The sequence below is a fragment of the Mixophyes fleayi genome, chromosome 1, assembly GCF_038048845.1.
Source record: "Mixophyes fleayi isolate aMixFle1 chromosome 1, aMixFle1.hap1, whole genome shotgun sequence".
NCBI classification, from domain to species: domain Eukaryota; kingdom Metazoa; phylum Chordata; class Amphibia; order Anura; family Limnodynastidae; genus Mixophyes; species Mixophyes fleayi.
This window is the reverse complement of record NC_134402.1, coordinates 432,298,456-432,319,973: the sequence shown is the minus strand read 5'-3', so window position 1 is coordinate 432,319,973 and position 21,518 is coordinate 432,298,456. Positions and strand designations below refer to the sequence as shown.

Sequence of the window (21,518 nt, the reverse complement as noted above, 5' to 3'; positions counted from 1 at the left end):
TTTCCACACACACACTAACACACGCCGCTAGGCTTTTACTTTTATACAAGTTAACCCGTGCATGATACTCATGCATTCTAGTCAAATCAAGCTACTTAAGGTTTTCAAAAGGTTCTTGTCATGCATTTGGGCCTAGCCCAGGTCTCCTCAGGGGAAGAGTGTTACTTCCCGATGCAAGTGCCCTTTTTAATGTGTGTTCATGAGGTAAAATTACCTCACGAAAATGAGTTTGACCCCTCAACTCGTAAATTTAGCCTTTACTACCCCTCCCACGGGGGGAAGGGGGGATGATGGAAGTTAACTGACTTCACTATTGTAATTTTTTTCTCAAATAATGTCAGTATACCAAATTTCAGGTCAATTGGATGAGCCCTTTCTGAGAAAATAGGTTTTTCCACACACACACTAACACACGCCGCTAGGCTTTTACTTTTATACAAGTTAACCCGTGCATGATACTCATGCATTCTAGTCAAATCAAGCTACTTAAGGTGTTAAAAAGGTTCTTGTCATGCATTTGGGCCATAGCCCAGGCCTCAACCACCAACCACTCCCCACTGTCACCCCCGGCAACTACCAACCACTCCCAACTGTCACTTCTCCTTCAAGAAATATATATATATATTTTTTAAATCTTTATAAACACTTTTAACAATTAACAAATTAAATTAACAAATTAAAAACATATTTGTATACCAAATTTCAGCCCTTTCTAAAAAAAATTTCCACACACACTAAGAATTTAGTAGGTCAGTGTATAACTCCGCCCAGCAGGTGGCGCTGCAGCTTGGTTTTATTTTTTCCACACACACACAGACAGACTAACACACGCCACTAGACATTTATATTATAGATATTAGATAATGCTAAGAATTTAGTAGGTCAGTGTATAACTCCGCCCAGCAGCTTGTTGTTTTTTTTTTCACACACATACTAACACACTCCACTAGGCTTTTATATTATAGATAATAATCTAACAATGCTTCCTCTATAATCATTTGGTTTGTTTGTCAATATCATGCTGCTGCATTAATCATGTGTCACTATTTCTAGCTCTGCAACTCTACCAATCACATTTAAATGTCTGGAAGAGAACAATAAGGTGGATAAGAGGGTGACACGATTCGTTCTACCAGTGGGTGCGACAATCAATATGGATGGCACAGCTCTCTATGAAGCCCTGGCTGCTATTTTCATTGCTCAAGTCAACAATTATGACCTCAATTTCGGACAAATTATTACAATCAGGTAAGAAAAAACAAGGCAGGGTATATTTACTAAAAAGTGGAGGTGTTGCCCATAGCAACCAATCATATCCTAACTATCATTTTGTAGCATGTACTAAATAAATGATAGATAGAATCTGATTGGTTGCTATGGGCAACACCTCCACTTTCCCTTTTTAGTAGTTTTAGTAAATCTACCCCTGAAGGTTAAATGAGTATATGATTTATTTTTCAAACCTGACCCTTTATGTCCATCATGCTCCCCCGAGCTGGTCCCATAGTGGTCTACCTCGGGCAGGTCACTGGGCCACTTGTAATTTTTTTCTTGAAAATGTTTCTGCTGAGCCAAGTCTTCCCCCCTGGGCTAATATTTGCCAGCCCTTCCATGGAGAGATGTGACATGTGATTCGTTTTTAAAGCAAATTATTTAAAGCACTGATAACTATGATACCAGAGTCATTAAAGGAGGTGGAAACCGTGGCCGAATTGCAATATTTATCACGATTATCATGATTGGCTGCGATACTTGGCAACAGTGGGGCAAGACCTGTCTGTGGAAGGAATACTGGGACTAGGTATGAGCATCACACGATAATCTCACATTCTACTCCCTCTTCCGGCCAAGTGCACCTCGCTGAGCCTCACCGCCAATAGCGAAAAATATTATGATTCGACCAGGTTCTTTGTTCCTCTTTTGTCAATCAGAGCACAATACCAACCATTCAGTCTGCAACTTGGAAGCTCTAGAATGAATGAATCATTCAAATACAGTGAGCACTGTATTCCAGAAAGACAAATATAAAAGAAAATGGGCAGCACAGTGGCCTAGTGGTTGCACTTCTGCCTTACAGCACTGGGATCATGCGTTCAATTCCCGACCATGGCCTTATCTGTGTGGAGTTTGTATGTTATCCCCGTGCTTGCGTGGGTCTCCTCCGGGTGCTCCGGTTTCCTCCCACACTCCAAAAACATACTAGTAGGTTAATAGGCTGCTATCAAAATTGACCCTAGTCTCTCTGTCTGTCTGTGTGTATGTTAGGTAATTTAGACTGTAAGCTCCAATGGGGCAGGGACTGATGTGAGTGAGTTCTCTGTACAGCGCTGCGGAATCAGTGGCGCTATATAAATAAATAGTGGTGATGATGATGATGATGAATGTAACTTAGTCTATTGGAAGGTTCTTATGTCAAAACAAATCCAAATACATAATTGCATTGCTGTGATTTGTTTCTTTCTTGCTTAGAAAGTATATGTCTTTATTTAGATAGTTCTTATTTTTTTACATATACTATAAATTAATTAAGTGTATATATTCATGTTATTGCTTCCATCTGCCCAATATTCTGGCCATTTTACTTATAGATTTATTACCCCTGTAGTTAGTTCAAGTCTTCCACGTATTGCCCCGTTACATTAATCTTGAGTTTGGCCGCTTTGACATTAATACACACAAGGAATTTGACTTTGTGCATGTCTATCACAAGTATATGTAGTTCAGTTCAATATTCTAAAGACTTCCGTTCTTCTCTACATGTAGCATCACAGCTACAGCTGCAAGTATTGGAGCGGCAGGTATCCCACAGGCCGGCCTCGTCACCATGGTTATCGTGCTGACATCGGTCGGATTGCCCACAGAGGACATCACGTTGATTATTGCAGTTGATTGGTTTTTGTAAGTATTTAGAACAAATACAGCTGGTACATAAATTGTCTGAATATTTACGTAGATTGGTCTTAGGATGGTGACACTGACATTTTAGTCTTGTCTACAGTACGGCTGTCACTTTTTTTATAATCACTACTCTTAATCTAAATCTAATCAGAATGGGCAATAAAGGCGTTTGTCCAGGGTCTTACAGCACAGTACGCCCACAAATAGAGAAAGCTGGATGCAAGGGTGAGCTGGAAACCTTTGGGATGGAGTGCAAATATAAGCATGTGGCTGTTCTACCAGTGCAATGCAATGGAAAATTACTGTATGTGTGAGGAAAGTCACGTGGGTGTGGTTTGTCTGATGTGGGTGTGGTTTGTCAGATGTGGGTGTGGTTTGTCTGATGTGGGTGTGGTTTGTATAGCCAATGAAATATACAAAAACTGTCACGTCGAAGAGATATAATCAAATGCAACACCTATCAGCCCCATTCAGCGCAGAGACTATGCTAGTGACCTTTATACAATACAAAGAGTATTCTAGTAATATCTGTACAATACAGAGACTATGCTAGTGACCTCTATACAATACAAAGAGCATTCTAGTACTATCTGTACAATACAGAGACTATGCTAGTGACCTCTATACAATACAAAGAGCATTCTAGTACTATCTGTACAATACAGAGACTATGCTAATGACCTTTATACAATACAAAGAGTATTCTAGTAATATCTGTACAATACAGAGACTATGCTAGTGACCTCTATACAATACAAAGAGCATTCTAGTACTATCTGTACAATACAGAGACTATGCTAGTGACCTCTATACAATACAAAGAGCATTCTAGTACTATCTGTACAATACAGAGACTATGCTAGTGACCTCTATACAATACAAAGAGCATTCTAGTAATATCTGTACAATACAGAGACTATGCTAGTGACCTCTATACAATACAAAGAGCATTCTAGTAATATCTGTACAATACAGAGAGTATTCTAGTGACCCATATAGAACACAGACAGCATTCTAATTACTGATATATAAGACACAGAGCATTATAGTGATCATTAAAAAATACACATAACATTCTAGTAACAACTATACAATAGTGATCATTCTAGTAACCTCTACACAATATAGAGAGCATTCTAGTGATATTGATACAATACAGAGAACATCTTATTAAACTATATACATTACAGAGAACATTCTAGTGACCTCTATATACAATACAGAGGTTATCTTTTCAATTCACAATACAGTGGGCATCATAATGACAGATATAAAATAGAGTATTTTAATATATAATATACATACATACAGACATAGAAGGTTTTAGTGATCTCTGTAAATTACAAAGAGCATGTTCTTGACTACTTTAAGGACCTAATGCATTCTGGTGTTTACTATTCAATGCCAACCATGTTCTGGAGCCCATTATGAAATGCATATCGTCAAATCTCTGGTGGATTTACAATGGAGATCCCATTTAGCTCTGGTCCCTAAAATCTATCAATCTAAAAGATTGATAATGAGGACCACCCTAGGTCTCTAATGGCCTTAAAATACAGTTGCCAAACCTATGGTGGCTTCACTAGACCCAAGACTGTGGTGGCTTTATAATGCAGAGCTCCAATCTCTTAATTAGTTTCCTCTCCTGTAGTCCTAAAGTGTCCCCTGCAATGCTGAGGGGGACAGTGTGGGACTTCACTGGGAGCATCCACCAATCAACAGGCTAGTAGCCATCTGCTGGGCAAGACAGCATACTTAGTCACTTGATCAGCTGAGGGCCATTTTTATAATGGGACAGAATTGCAATGGGATATGATTGTACCAGCCTGAGGACAGATGACCCTCTGACCAGCCCCCAGATGGTGAAAGCTCTAGAAGAACCTCACAGACAAATGCTCATTTAAAAATGGTCAATTGTGTTTCTTGACCTTAGATCACCTGCATCAAAGTTAAAAAAAAAAAAAGTACAATAATGAAAGGTAACTTCACATTTAGGCTCTTCCCCAAAGCAATCAGTCACCAGTAATGGAAGGAGAATAGTGGCCGGCAGTGGGCAAATTTTAATATATTTTACAATAATTTTGCAACTATTCCCATTATTTTCTATTAACCACCATCACTATTCTCTTCATACGCTGACTGCAGGAGGAAACACATGGTGCTTGGGCTGTGTGTGACTCAATAAATAAAATACCTCCTCTGCAAAATAAACATAACAATAATTCAAATCGAAAAATATATGATGGTTCTGGTAGCTGTGTGATGAGGTGTGCAAGAGGAGCGGAGGAAGGCAGGGGGGCCGCCAGCAACCTATGAGGTCAAATTGCACCTTAGACAAATTGCATTTACTATATGCACCTGACGACCTACCTATACTTAATCATCACTTGTCTATCATTTGTGTAAGATCAGACACAATATTAGGTTCACCTTATATAATGCACTTGTCTGTGTTCTTGCAGGGACCGCCTCCGTACCACCACAAACGTGCTGGGTGACTCTCTCGGTGCCGGTATAGTGGAGCATTTGTCCAGGCATGAGCTGAGACAAGGCGATGCAGAGATGGGGAACTCCGTGATTGAGGAAAACGAAAAGAAACCCTACCAGCTGATTTCCCAGGAACATGAAACTGATAAACCTTTAGACAGCGAAACCAAGATGTAGACAGCCATAGGTGTCTTGTTTTACTGACCAGAAACACGTTCATTCCATTTCTTTTTTGCTTTCAAACATCTGGTTTGGATCATCGGGGAGTAATCCACAATTTGCAGGGGCCACCATGCCCGTTTCTGTACAATATAAAACAAAATTTTGCCAATGTGGCCCTGTCCAGTTTGTTATAACCAGGTGGAAACATTTCCATAGTTGTACATTTTTTTTGTGTGGTTTTCTCTCTCTTTCTTTTTAAGAACTGGAAACCACGGTAGCTGAACGGGTCTCTATGACCATTGCAAATTATTACATTTTTACTTTTGTTGATGAAAAAAATTGTTATGTAATAACTGCAAGGCACACAAAAAGAAACAAATGACTACTTGCTTGGATTGGTTAAATTATCTACATTTTTATGGGAGGTCTTTTCCCATTTACCCGTGGAACATTATGTTTGGCCCATTACCATACCAGAGGCAACTCACACTTTACTTTTTACTAAATACTGCACACAAAATGGTGACATAGAAAATTTATAATAAGCTTCTATAATACAAAACAATTTGGGGGTATTAGCTTAGTTCATATAGATGTACGTCTACCACCACAGTCTTACAGCATCAGTTTAATATGAGCCTCACTCATCCGAACCCTCAGTTTCGCAACTTCCCACGTGCTTCTGTTCCCCTCCTCACATCAGGACACTGCTGTTGTCTCAGTCCGTCTTGTCCTCACACAATCACACGAGTGGACAGACCACTGCCTCCATTAACAATAGCTCACTCGTATTCTGAAATTCTCTGCCCACTAATGATCTGATTGGCTACAGGTTGTCTTGTCCCTGCCCATTTTAAAACAGGTTACACACAGATAAATAGAAGTTAAACATTGGTAACAAAAAAAGGATGCTCTACTCCCATTTTTACGATCTCCACAAGGCTCTGAAATGAGAACACGACATTAGATGTTGTCACTGTTGGCCCACAGGACAAATCGGGTTCAGCTTACTTGAGATCTTAGTAAATCCAGCTGTTACTAAATTATTATTATTAAAGTTTATTTATAAGGAGCCACAAAACTCTGCAACGCCGTACAGAGCAATAGTACAAAAAGGGTAGTCACAATTCAGGTATACAAACATAGTACAAGTGCCAGAGAAGCAACGAAGGTAACCTAAAATAAGTAGTAAGACAAAAACAAGGATAACAAATGTGAGAATTATTACAAAAAGCAAATTGCAAGGATAACATGGGTAGTAGAGTGGAAGGAGCATTGTCGGATAAAGATATAGCGGAGGACATAATATAAGCGAAATAAAGTAAAAGTTGGTAACTAGAGGAGGGTAAAGGCTGGAGGAAGAAGCAAGGTAGGAAACAAGAAGGGAAGAGAGGGAATGAGAAGTAAGAGGAAGGAGGGCCCTGCTCGTGAAAGCTTACATTTTACACGGGAGGAATAGGGTTTCACGGTGAAGGGTAGGGAGGGGTTATACAAGGGTCTGGTAGGATTTAGTGAACAAGTGAGTTTTGAGGGAGCATTTGAAGCATTGGTGGCTGTAGGGGAGTCTGGTAGAGAGAGGTGAGGAGCAGCATGAGAGAAGTCTTGGAGGCAGGAGTGACTGGTGGTTATCAGAGGGCAGGAGAGGCAGTGGGAGGGAGTGTAGATAGAAATTAGGTAGATAAATTATAACACCTATCTTTTAGACTAACTTATGGCTGCAGTTGTGGTTTAGAGCTGAAAGGTGGAGAGCTGAAAGGTGTCTTAACAAGGTTAATTTGTAGACCACTGGTGGGCCATTGAGTGGTGGACTTTTAATTTTGATACCGCAACATGTCCAGGAGGCTGATTTAAAGATTGTAAATTAATATCTATGGAACATTACGGAATAAAATGCTGTATGATAAAATCTCTGGCATCATTCTATAATCTGCAACAGTTCTTGGCCCCTAAAATCTGAAATGCATAATGTTTCTACCACTGAGACTATTGATTAAATAACTTGTGTACGGTGTCAACAAAAGCCTAAATTAACACCCAAGATATATTTGATGTTCCCCTTGCTAAACTTCAAATAAAGGAACTGTAAAATCTGCACATTTAAAAAAAGCATATGCCCAATGGATAATTAAAAAAAATGTTTAATCATAGTCTGGAAAAATAAGCATATATTGAAGCTATTTGTACATGTCAGCTGGAGATTTCAACTGACCAGTATGAAGTGAATTTCAAAATATAGTAGTGTGAAACAATGTTATTACTTACTATCAAGCAGTTAAATTTTAGCACTGCATAAAAATTAACAACAATGCAATATTATCGGGGCATATACGTTAAGACACCTAAAATCAAAGTAGAACCCTAACATTTTTTTTTTCAGATGTTATATACTCACCAGACATTGAATCCAAATGTATTTTCATCTTATTTTTTTAAGGATATGTAATACCTGTTCTGTATATAAAGTGTGAGAGATAAGAGGGGTTTTTTTTAAGCGCAGAATGTGTACTATGGCAGAAATATCTCTATATTCTAGAATGTTAAACTGGGAACCTTGTAAAGAAATACAGGCATTACACAAGTCGAAGATATATAGTACAATATAAATGTTTTATTTTGCTAATATGAATAGAGAAAAACAGATCTTATGAAATGAAATGTAAGTAGGAATATTTTTATAATAGATAAAAAGTTTATGTGTGTACAAAAGTTAACTTTAGCCAGTAACTGTGTCTTTTTCTTGACATCTGTAAAAATGATGACAAAGTTCTAATGTCAAAGTTTAAAAAAAAAAAAAAAAAATACATCTGTTTTGTATGTGATTTAACTAACTTTTTCAAGAATATCGGGAACAATAGAGTTTTCTTTCCACATTTACTGGTTCTGTTTTCATGTACCCAGCGTGGACTGAAAAACTGTACTTTGTAGGTGTATTTTCAATAAAAAGAAATATATAGATTAAAAACAATATTGTGCAGAATTTTTTTTTGCTTGTTTGAGGTGATGCGTTTGGCTTGTACTGATTCTAGTCTCCCATGTCACAGTTTGTAGCTTGTAGGATCGATCAGCTGCCCTAGTGACATTTCTGTAATAAATTGCGCGTGAAAAGATTTTCTATTGCTGTGATACACAACGATAGAAAATCTATTCCTCCTGGGACCAGGGCCGGTGCTAGCGTCCTTGGCGCCCTAGGCACATTTTCAAAATCAGCGCCCCCCCCCCCCCCCTGTCTTTTCTTACCTTAACTTGCCTCCTCTCTGCTCCGTCTGCTCCCCTCCACTCACTGACACTGTCGGGCCGTGATGATGATGTCACAGCCCGAAAGTCAGTGAGGGGAGGAGACGGAGCAGAGAGGCGGCGGTGGTGGTGAGCAATAGTCCCTCCCCCCCTCCCTGTAGATGTATCTGAAGCTGTGCGGCGGCCGTGAAAGGTATGGTCAGCGGTCGCCGCACAGTTTTAAAGAAATTTTTAATCTGTGGCGCCCTCCAGGCGCCCTCCAGAGCCCGGCGCCCTAGGCAACTGCCTAACCTTGCCTAATGGGAGCGCCGGGCCTGCCTGGGACTCTTAATAAATAGATCTCTGAATATGATCACATTGCGATCGTTGCATGGATGAGAAGCTATATGTGTGCCTACATGCTTCAGCGATAAAAGTACAGCTCCACCACGTTCTTTTCCTAATTGGTTATATTTAAAAAGACCTGGCAAGACAAAGACATATTGTTTCAAAAATGCTACTCATCTAGTGAAAATATTCCTAATTACCTAATCTACTTTATAATTAATCATCATCATCGACAACATTTATTTATATAGCACCAGCAAATTCCGTAGCGCTTTAATAAACAAACATTAATGAAACAATACTGGGTAATACAGACAGACAGAGAGGTAGGAGGGCCCTGCCTGCAAGCTTACAATCTATGGCACAATGGGAGTTTGATACACAAGGGTAAATGCTACATCATATTGCATATTGGTCCAACTAAAATACAAAGTTAAAAAGTATTGAGTGGGCTGTGTGATCAGTCACACTGTAATGTTGTTCAGAAGGTTGTTGTCTTGTGTTAGCTGTGTAGAGGGTGGTGTGTCCCTCAGCTCTCTGGTGGACAACACCTTGTGGTGTAATCGCTGAGTGTATGAATATTAATTAGCCCCACATGATCCCAACCTCGTGCAGATTCACCGTTATCACTAACCCAGAATCTCTTGGATGGTAAAACTTCAAATGCCTGTAGATGTGCAATGGTACTGCAAAGATAGAAAGGTAAATCAAAAATGTATAGAGTAATACTATACTAGATAGTTATGGCTATTTTTTTTATTGAACAAATATGAATTGAATAAATGGTCCAAAAAAAACACAATAGGCATTATTTTTCTCGGAAAAACGCACCACAAAACTGAACATTGAAGACTCGGGGCTTCTGCTGCAATTATGTGTGTATCATATTTCTTATACAAATGACATATTTACACCCTAGGTGTACAAATCCAAGTTTCAATGAATGGGTGCTTCAATAAAAGAAAAATATATTGGTTTTATATTAATAACAAATATAATAATAATAATAATAATAATAATAATAATAATAATAATAACAATTAATAATAATTTTATTGATAGCGGGTGTCTTTCAAAGTAGCAGAAGCTAAAGCAACACAGGCAGAATATGTGAAAAATTGAAACATCAATAAAACAGGCATGCTGAGCATTGCTATGGGCTCTTGTCCTTCAGTGTTTATGGGCACAAGCTTAGAATGTCTTGTTATAAATCTATATATTGAACTAATGTAGTTTGCTGTGGAGAGTTCTTCAAGCTTCTCAGGTCCATGGACATTTCCTCTATCTCACCTTTTAAAATAAATCTCTATGCAAATACCATACATATGTACAATACAATATGTACAATAGTTTACATTATAAAGCAGTGTGTTCATTTTTCTCTTATTCTGACACTGACCGTTCTGCCTGTGTTTTCTTCTATTAACCACTGAATATTTTGCCTTCGTATTACCATGTTAGTCACTCTGTTGTTCTTATGATCATGTTACTGTATCCTATCTTGCTTTTTCAGTAACTATCTGTTTGTCTCTAGCTTTCTGTCTGGCACTCTTATTTGCCTTTATTGAGTTCCAAGAACTTTGTTATGTAAGACATGGGGGGGTTCTGAGAACTTAAGAGCTCACCCTGAAGTCCAAGGTGTAAACTGTGCACATGGATGTTAGATTGATGGTTCCCTGTTAATTTGTTTTGGGTGTCAGAAATACCTTCTCCCATCCCTAGTTTAGTGCACATTTTATTTATTGTTTTAATGTCTGTTCCTACTAAAGTTTTCCAGTTCTCCTCCAAAGCAAATCTATGCTGGCAAGATTTTAAGACGTCAGTCACCCATTGTCACAGTAGGTCAAAAAGTTAAATTGATCAGTGAATGTGAGCACAATACCGAGAGCGACTAATGGGGAATGGAATAGTACTATTTAAAAACAGAGGTATTTGAAAAGAGTGTGAAGAATACCAAAGAGGATTGTGAAGAAAGGAGCTATATACCTTGAGAAGAGCAAAACGGTGCAAGAAAATTATTTTGAATACTACAATTTACTGGATATCTCCTTATCCTTGAAATAGTCTATGAACTGCACTATTTAGTTCATGATTACAGAGATTTCTAGGGATAGTCAGTCAGTAACAATGTGTCAAATTGGCAGCGGTGCATTTGAGGTCAACAGTCAATTTCAAGCATTAAGATTTTAATTAGACAAAATAATTTTTTAGTGGCAGTACCTATAAGAAAGGCTGGTGTAATAGATAGGTCCCTGGGATCAGTGGTGAGAATAGAACTGTAAGTAGCCAGTGAGATATATTTTATCTGGAATATAACAGTACCACATTCCTTGATGTCAGCCTCCATTTATGGGTATATATAGTATACAAAATTAATAAATACAGGTTAATGTCTCTTTACATTTTATTGAATTGTTGGTAATTATGGAAGGTTATCTCCTCTCCTCTGTAGGGTTACAGGTAAAACCTTGTTTTTACGCTATTTGTTGTCCACCTATTCTGTACAGAGCAGAATTATTTAAAGGGAATGAGCTGACCTCTTGGATAAGTGGAGAAAACCTGACTCCTTCTATTAATCTTCATTCACCTCTCTATTCACCATTACCCAGAACGGAGGCTGCTGCACAGCAATGTACAATGAACCAGTCAAAGGGTCGGGCTCTACCCACATCTGTAATACCAATTTCTAGATTTCCATAAACATATTCTTGTTATCATATCAGACGTAGCTATAAAAATGGAAAAGAGATGCTACGTAAATTGAGTAGGAATATACAAATAGTTCAGACTTTGTAGGTGGTACATTCTGATAATTCGGTTGCACAATGTAACAATAACTTACTATCAATATATTTGTTTTACATTCTGGGAAATTTCACCCACTGCTACATTTCTGGTAATGTTATAACTCATTGTGACCTATATGATTGCCTCACAGTTAGAGGTCGCTGGGAAGAATTTGCAACAATGTAGTTTCCTTTATTTTACCAAAAGAACATTAGGCTATGGTCTGAAACCATGTGTTAAGGTCCAGACAACTTGGCATGTAAATGGAAACACCAGTGGCTTATTTTTATGCCAGGATGTTTATGGATCCAGCCCAATCTGCCATTCAAACATCCACCATCCACCTATCAGCCTTTAATCATCTGTCCACTCACACATCTCACACATGACCAGTTCTATCTCTTTCTCAATTCAATTTCTATCTCATCCGTAATCATCCGAACGCAGCTTGTAACCTCTGTCCAGAATGCTTAACTATTTCCTAAGTCACAAATTCCCTAATAGCCGTTTGTAAAATAAGTAGTAATGTGTAATTATACCACTGTTTTCATACATCAGAGACTCAAAAAACAAATTACTGAAGCAGTGAAAGATGCAACTGTTTATGGGAACATTTATGGGAGATACTGACCGACCAGGGGATCAAGCGCTTCTAGCAGCAATTTGTCAACAAACTCAATTCTATCCGGAAGCAATAAAGCAAAGTGCACGACCACAACAGAAAGAAAAGTGCAAATGGTCGCATGGAGTGGTCATGTTATGATTTGTGCAATGTTGTATTTGGCAACTCAGCTCTATCCAACCCCATTCACCTTTCTTCTTCAAGCTGTGCTAACAGTAATCTAACCCCTGATAGCAGTCGCTCTGGCTCGCCCTTGTCACAGATGGTGGCTGAAGAGACGGCATATAATAACAAATATGATTCATCTATTAATGAAGACCTAGGAAGTAGTATAGAAAAAGCAGTGCACCAGACTGATACACAGCCGTTGCGTTCAAACAGTACGTTAACTCCCTTCGGGGCCTATGTGTTAATAATTGCTTCATTGCTGCTCCTATTTGCGATACTTTTTGAACTGGATATTTTCAATCATAATGAAAATATCCACTTTATATAGTGTTACTTATCAGCGTTAGCAACTGTCCCTGCAAGTTACGTCCCTCGCATCTTGTAGGGCTGGAATCTGACTCTGCACATGCCTCCCTAGCCTTATTCTGGATTTCTATGTGTTTTTAATATTAATATTACTTTTATTTTCATTTTTTATAATCCATAATGTTTCACCAAGAAGAACACAAAGATGGAACAAGCCGCTAAAGCCGTGTCCACCATATTGGTGTAGCAGCTGAGGGAGATGGATGCAGCTATGCAGGGGCCTAGAAGTGGTTAGCCCTTCTGTCTCACAGCACTGGGGTCATAAGTTCGATTCCCGACCATGACCTTATCTGTGTGGAGTTTGTATGTTCTCCCCATGTTTGCGTGGGTTTCTTGCGGGTGCTCCAGCTTCCTCCCACACTCCAAATACATACTGGCTGCTATTAAAATTGACCCTAGTCTGTCTCTGTATGTGTGTTTATGTTAGGGAATTTAGACTGTAAGCTCCAATGGGGCAGAGACTGATGTGAATGAGTTCTCTGAACAGCGCTACGGAATTAGTGGCGCTATATAAATAACTGATGATGATGATCCACACCCTTTCCAACACTATTCTACAGGAAGTTATTCCAATTATGATGGAGGTCTTAAGTTATTTTGAACCCAGCACAATGGACACTCCTCCCAATTCTGATGTACGGGCAGTTGCAATAGTTTTATTGTTTTTTTCGGTTACAATTGTGTTTTTTTTAAATACTGTTGGTTTTTATTGCTAAAATCATTACAAATGTTTTGTTGTATAAAAAGTTTCTTTATTTGAAACACGAGTTACACATATCGTTGCATTTTTCAGAGGCGGGCTACTCTGTGTATCACCGGCTTTACTAAGATACATAGGGCTGACAACCTATTAGAAAAACTAAGGGATGTCAATGCAACATGGTTTGCCCCGCTTGAGCTCTCCTCAGTATATGTGATTTCTGATAACGACACCAATATTTTTAGAGCATTACAGCTGGGTGAACTCCATCACATTCCCTGTTTTGCTCACACTGTCAACGTGGTGATACAAAGCTTTTTAAAAAAAATGCAAGGTACATGCAGGAGATGCTCTCTGTGGCCCGAAAATTTTCGGGACATTTTCAGCATTCTGCAACAACATGTAGGAGATTGCAGCAGCTGCAAGAACAATTTAATTTTGCCCTGCCACCAACTGAAGCAAGTGGTGGCAACAAGGTGGAATTTCATCCTTTATATGCTTCAGAGGGTGGAGGAACAGTGAAAAGTCATCCACGCTTACTCAACATGCCATGATATTGGGAAAGGAGGGGGAATGTACTTTAATCAATGGCAGTGGAGAATACTTTTCGTATTGTGCAAGGTGCTGAAACAATTCGAAGTAGTCACCTGTAAAGTGATTTCAGACACTGCGAGCTTGAGTCAAGTGATTCTCCTAATTAGACTTTTGGAAAAGCAGCTTGAGAAATTGAAGGAGGAGATGAAACAAAGCAATTATGCTAAGTATGTTAGACTTGTAGATCAAGTACTTTATTCGCTTCGCCAGAATCCAGGAGTTATCAACATCTTGAAATCGGATCACTACTGTCACGGGCACTAGGAGTCTTTGCCCAGGATATCACCAGATGATGGACTTACCAGAGAAATAGAGTTGGTGCTATGGTTCTCTGGTAGCAGGGTGACAACGGAACAGGAGAAACAGCAGATGGTGAGAGAATGCTCGAGGAAAGTCTATGACTAGCAGCAGCTGGTAATGAGTAGATGAATGTACACGAGGAACCAGATGGACAAGGGAACGTGAGGAAAGTCAGTGGTCTGCGTATAGCAAGTTGTACCACTGCTATAGTGAGGAGGAATGTCCAGGAGTAGCGAGGAGGTAGTGAGAGTCAGCGGTCTGCGTATAGCAAGTTGTACCGCTGTCTATAGTGAAGGAATGGAATCCAGGTGAAGGTAGGTAACGGGGAAGTCAGTGGTCTGCGTATAGCAAGTTGTACCACTGCTTATGTGAGAGGATACTTGAAACTGGTGTCACAGGGAACAGGAGTCAGTGGTCTGCGTCAGCAAGTTGTACCACTGCTATATATATGTGAGGAGGGGCATGAGGAGATTAATGTAAAGCAGAGTATACACGGGGCACACAGAACTTGATCCCACAATGATATCCACAATACAACGATAACTGACAAGCACTGCTTGAGGTATACAAAGTCACAATAACTATCCGGGCAATAGGAAACAAAGTCAATAGTAACAATAGCTTCAGTGGATAGGAGGCTCCGGAGGAGAACACAACTCAGTCCAGATGGATATGCAATACACAAGCAAAGTCAATTGAAAGTATGCATACCGCGGTTCAGGAGAGCAGGCTGTCAGAGAGACGTGCAGGGATACCTGAACGGCTGAAGGCCGGCAGGAGAAGAGACCACTGGAGGGTGGAAGCGGTAATCAGGTTGGTGCAGCGCACGGCAGGTAATCCAGAATCCACGAAGCAATACTCAGGAAGCAGTAGTAAGTGGAACTAGAAACATGAAGAACACGGGAGAGTTGAGGCTGTCTGGTATCCAGTAGTAGAGGTGGAGGCAGCGGAGAGCTGACACGATCAAACCCAGGAGAGTTGAGACGATCAGGAACTCTGTAGCAGTAATGGAGGCAGTGGATAGGAATCAGCTGCGTGCAGGCACGATGAACACAGGAGAGTTGAAGTGAGCAGGAACTCTGTAGAAGTAACGGAGGCAGCGGATAGGAATCAGCTGCGTGCAGGCACGATGAACACAGGAGAGTTGAAGTGAACAGGAACTCTGTAGAAGTAATGGAGGCAGCGGATAGGAATCAGCTGAGTGCAGGTACGATGAACACAGGAGAGTTGAAGTGAACTGGAACTCTGTAGAAGTAATGGAGGCAGCGGATAGGAATCAGCTGCGTGCAGACACGAGGAACACAGGAACACCTTCAGAGGCTCATGGGGATTTTTGATTGTAATATCTAAGAAATTCACCTTTTTCAAACTCATCTCATAGGTTAGTCTTAGACTGTTCTCATTAGTATTCAAACTCTTGATGAATACTTCAAATTCCAAAGCACTCCCCCTCCAAAGGATGAGGATGTCATCAATATAATGAGCCTAAGTTATTATATGATCAGAAAATTTCTTTAACTCTTCACCAAAAACAGTTTCTTTCTCCCATTGGCCCAAATTAAGGTTGGCGAAGGTTGGCGCACATGCCGCCCCCATCGCCGTTCCTCGGATTTCCAGGTAAAATTGATCATCAAATACAAAAAAGTTTTTGGTTAAAATGAATTTCAGTAACTCTATCAATAAATTACTAAAGGGTATATCTTAACTAGTCTGTAAAAAATATCTTACAACCTGAATCCCTGTCGTGTGACAATAAACCCTCTACATCGCATGTAATTAACCATATATCAGAATCAATTATAATGCCATCTAATAATTTCAAGACATCCATAGTGTCCTTAACATATGAGGCTACTGAATTAACGTATTGCCTTAGATGTACGTCAAGGAATACACTCGCCTCTTCGGTCAAACTACCCATCCCGGACACAATCGGTCTACCTGGCGGAGTCTTGCTATTCTTATGTATTTTTGGCAAAAGATATATGTTTGGGATTCTCGGGTTGGTTATTTCTAGGAATTCATATTCAGTTTTATTCATAACCTGTGATTCAAAGGCATTTTTAATGATGATATTATATGATACTAGGAAATCTTCAAGAGGATTGGAAAAAAGGCGACGATAGCATTTTGTATCTTTGAATTGGCGATGCATTTCTTGTTTGTACATAGCTGTAGGCCAAATGACCACATTACCGCCTTTATCTGACGGTTTGATCACCACATCGTTCCAAGCCTGCATTTCCTTCAAGCAATTGTGTTCCTCTCTAGTCAAATTATGGTTATAAATCTTAGAACAGTTGATTGTCAAATTATCCAGATCCTGTGACACTAATTTTTCAAACACCATAATTTCTGGACAATTGACATCCTTAGGAAAAAAGGTTGATTTTCTTGTACAAATTGGTCTATTATTGAGACTATATGGTTCAGATACCGGTTCATCCATCAATTGTTCTAGAATGTTAACTGCTTCCATTTCCTCCCGACTAGTAAGTGAAGAGATGGATGCATTCATACTCTTATCACAATCCAAGGTATCTGATACATTTTTGTCATAAAATATGGATAACTTTAATTTTCTAATGAACAGATGTAAATTCTTCTCCCAGCTAAAGCGATCAAAGTTCTTCACTGGGGAAAAGGACAGAGATTTAAATGTGTTTCAGTTAGAATTTTATCTGAAAGATTGATAATTTGGAGTGATTTCTCCCCAACTTGCCCCTCCATTGCCATTGGTTGAATTTGCGGTTGTCCTCCAACCCCACCGGCTTCTGTCCCTTAGATTTCTTACTACCTCTCCTGGTGGTCTTGGACCAGACCCTCCTTCGTCTCTCGATCTGTGAGTATTCTCTAAAAAATTATCTCTGTTGGAGAAGTAACTTCTGCCTCGACTACGGGATCTACTGCTGCTCACCTCATTATCTAAGGTTTCTAGTTCGGATGAATCATAACTATTGATAGGATCCTTCTTGTTCATATTGACTAGATTGTGGGACTAGAATATACATATGCCCACTATATATCTCATGATTATATGATCGATAATAGATCGGTTAAACGGGATGTTGAATGGGATTATTAGACATTTTGCTCATAAGTCTTTTCAAGAGCAATTAGTTTGGTTTCTTCCATTGAGTGGACAGCGATGGTAAAGAAAGATGCTTAGGGATTAATATGCTCTTACATCATAATGTAATTCAATGAATCCTAAATCTCTGTGGGATTTACAATAATTTTCAAATGAATATATTCAGTATTTGATAACCATGATGATATCTATCCCCTGTGAATATTTCCACTCAAACACCATCTAATGGTCACCTTAGAGAATATTATAAGTAGGTCTCCATACATATATATTGGAGGGTGATTTGGCGTTCAATTTATTGCTTTCTTTGTTCCTAGAGGGAAGTCAATTTAGCCCCTTTTTTCCTTAAAAATACATATAGGAAGGAATATATGACACATAATCATCATCGCCAACAAGAGTGATTATTACCGATCTTTATTTGTCATTTTTATTATTATAAATATTGGGAGACAATAGGATCATGCTATGATTAATGTCCATGTTGTCATTTGGTTAATCCCATTCACTGGCTCCATATTCCGTGGTCGATTCTTTTAATATACTTCTTTATTTTTCTGGTCACTTCTTTCTTTATTATCTTTTATATATTTCACTTCTAAGGAATGAGGCTATAGAGATATGTTTTTAATTAAATATAATTTAATAAAGGTATTGTCACGGTTTGGTAATCTGGATTCGTGGGTCTGCCTAACTTGGTGCTACTCCCAGCAGGGCGCGGAGTCTAACGGACGGATGGTCTTCACCAGTGACCACCGCAAGGTGATTTGGACTTAGCAGCCCTTACCAGGAGTGTCAGGCGAGACCCTAGAGGAGCAGAGAGTGCAGATGTTACAGGGAGACACAGTGAAGGCAAATGGAGCATGAGCTCTTCGGACAGCGGGCAAATCGAGACAATAGAGCGTAAGCTCTTCGGCCCAATGGCAGAGTAAAGACAGATATATGGTGGGCAATTCAGCCAGCAGGGTAATGAAGACAAGTGCAGCTTGAACAGTGCAAGCCGTAGTGAAGTGACACAATGAAGATAAGCGCAGCTTGAGCAATTCAGTCCGTAGTACAGCAGCGCTACAGGGATAGGTGCAGCAAGAACAGTCCATCAAGCACGGTAACGGAGGCAGGTGCAGCTTGAGCAGTTAAGCCCGTAGTATAGCAGCACAGTGGAGACAGGTGCAGCGTTAACAGACCAGCCAGCCAGGTAACGGAGACAGGTGCAGCTTGAGCGTTGAGCCCGTAGTATAGCCGCACAGTGGAGACAGGTGCAGCGTGAACAGCCCAGCCAGCTAGGCAATGGAGACAGGTGCAGCTTGAGCAGTTGAGCCCGTAGTATAGCCGCACAGTGGAGACAGGTGCAGCGTGAACAGTCCAGCTAGCAAAGTAACTGATGCAAGTGCAGCTTGAGTTGTTCAGCCCGTAGTATAGCCGCACAGCGGTGACAGGTGCAGCATGAACGGTCCAGCCAGCAGGGTAACGGAGGCAGGTACAGCTTGAGCAGTTGAGCCCGTAGTACAGCTGCACAGCGGAGACAGGTGCAACGTGGATTATCCAGCCAACAAGGTAACGGATGCAGATGCAACTTCAGCAGCTGAGCCCGTAGTACAGCCGCACAGCAGAGACAGGTGCAGCGTGAACAGTCCAGCCAGCAAGGTAACGGATGCAGATGCAGCTTGAGCAGTTGAGCCCGTAGTACAGCCGCACACCAGAGACAGGTGCAGCGTGAACAGTCCAGCCAGCAAGGTATTGGATGCAGATGCAGCTTGAGCGGTGAGCCCGTAGTACAGCCGCACACCGGAGACAGGTGCAGTGTGAACAGTCCAGCCAGCAAGGTATCGGATGCAGATGCAGCTTGAGCAGTGAGCCCGTAGAATAGCTGCACAGCAGAGACAGTTGCAGCGTGAACAGTCCAGCCAGCAAGGTATCGGATGCAGATGCAGCTTGAGCAGTGAGCCCGTAGAATAGCTGCACAGCAGAGACAGTTGCAGCGTGAACAGTCCAGCCAACAAGGTAACGGGGAACAAGGAGGCGCTGAGGATCCAAAATAAACGCATATGAGACAGACGAAGTCTAATCAGGCAGGTAACTTGATCAACAGGCACTGAGGAGAAGGGGAAGTGCCGTTTCAAGTTTGGAGCCAAAGCTGGTAGCCAATAGGAAACATATAGAGAACACTAAGGTTAACATCTGCGCATGCGCCTAACCAAATCCAAAACGCCAGCAGCTGAAGCATGAGTAAATAAGGAACAGGTTAGCGTGTTGGTCTTCATTTATGGAAGCCGAATGAGCGCCGTGTGACAGGTATTGACCCATAATAATTTTTATTTCTAACATTGTAACAGGATAGGAGTGCTCTATTAGTCCATTGCTCTGCTTTCCTTTCTTTCACCCACTATCAGCATCCAAAGGATGTTGTAGGATTATTTTAATGACAACGTACAAATAGACACATCAGACAGTCCTTTTACATACTGGGAGGATAAAAAGGCAATTTGGAGACCTATGTACCAACTCACTTTGCAATACATAAGCTGCCCACCCTCCAGTGTGTACTCAGAAAGAGTTTTCAGCACAGTTGGGAACCATGTCAGCGATTGGCATAGGAGGCTATTTCCTCATAATATGGAAAAGTTCATCCAAATGAACTACAAATTCCACAAGGAAGGCCTTTACCACCAATTATAGCAAAGTACAGAGATTTCTGTAATGGTGGATTCCAGCGGGATGAATTAATATAGTGTGAGGATGATGTACACATTGATGAGTGTGAGGATGAGGGTAAGGGGAGCTTAGTTGCCTTAAGCCCATTGTTAGCTTGTTTTGTGAGGGCCCAAACAAACCAAGCACTTCAGTCACAAAAGTGACAATCCTTGTCGCTGAAGTGCTTGGTTTGTTAAACTGTACATGTCCTTTTTAATATCCAACATAAGGGTGGGTGCAGGGCCCAAGGACAATTCCATCTTGCAGAACTTTTCTTTTCTGCCTTTGCTGTGTGGCAATGTTTCATAGATGTTCTATAAACTGCTGTGTGTTTGTGCCGTTGCTCTGTTGCTTAGTAACCAGCCAGCTCACTGCAGTCTTTTGCCTAAACTGGATGAAAATATTATTGTGACCTGTGAGGTGGTCAAAGTGACTGGAAATGACTGGAAACTAATGTTATTGAGATTAATAATAAAGTAGGAATAAAAAAAAGAGGAAAATTATGTAATTTTAGCATTTTTTGTAAAAGAATTCAGATCCAAGACCAAAAACCAAAGCACGTGAGAGCGGTTTTGCCAAAACCTAAACCAAAACACAAAGTTATTACAGATCCAAAACCAAAACACGGAGGCCAGTGAACATCTCTATGTAAAATGCAACATGCAGCAACTACAGGCGTTAGGTTGATGTCAATGTCATTCCTCTTTAACAAACAACTCCAACGTCCTTTTAGTCTTACAAATGCATTTTGAACCACCTAAGAGTATGGGTGAAGCGAATCTGGTCAGGCGAAAGTTGATGATGTTGGGTGTATACCTTCATTAACTATCACCTCAATGGATACGCAGCATTGACAATAATGTGGACTGGAAACTCCACTCCTTGGACCGTCTTGGATTTCTGAAAAGCGATAAATCAGTTTGAATAAAACAGTAAAGTAGGTACAAATATGGGAATATATTTGTCCAATATATTCAATGGAAAACACTGCATTATCTGCGTGCACAATTATTATTAGCCGTGGCGTAAAAAATAAACTCTTACCTCTCTGGGGAAAATCAAGCCATCGTTTTGCTCCTCTGCAATGTGGT

The 21,518-nt window shown here is 40.2% G+C and overlaps 1 protein-coding gene across 1 annotated transcript in view; it reads left to right on the top strand.

The window, feature by feature from the left end:
* The window catches only part of SLC1A3 (solute carrier family 1 member 3), an 84,715-nt gene extending 76,203 nt beyond the window's left edge, over positions 1–8,512 (top strand). The window contains exons 8-10 of the mRNA XM_075184245.1: positions 1,054–1,248; positions 2,764–2,898; positions 5,361–8,512. Of these exons, the coding sequence (XP_075040346.1) occupies positions 1,054–1,248; positions 2,764–2,898; positions 5,361–5,562 (532 nt within the window). The 3' untranslated portion in view covers positions 5,563–8,512. The remainder of the gene's footprint in view (positions 1–1,053; positions 1,249–2,763; positions 2,899–5,360) is intronic.
* The last annotated feature ends 13,006 nt before the right edge of the window (positions 8,513–21,518 follow it).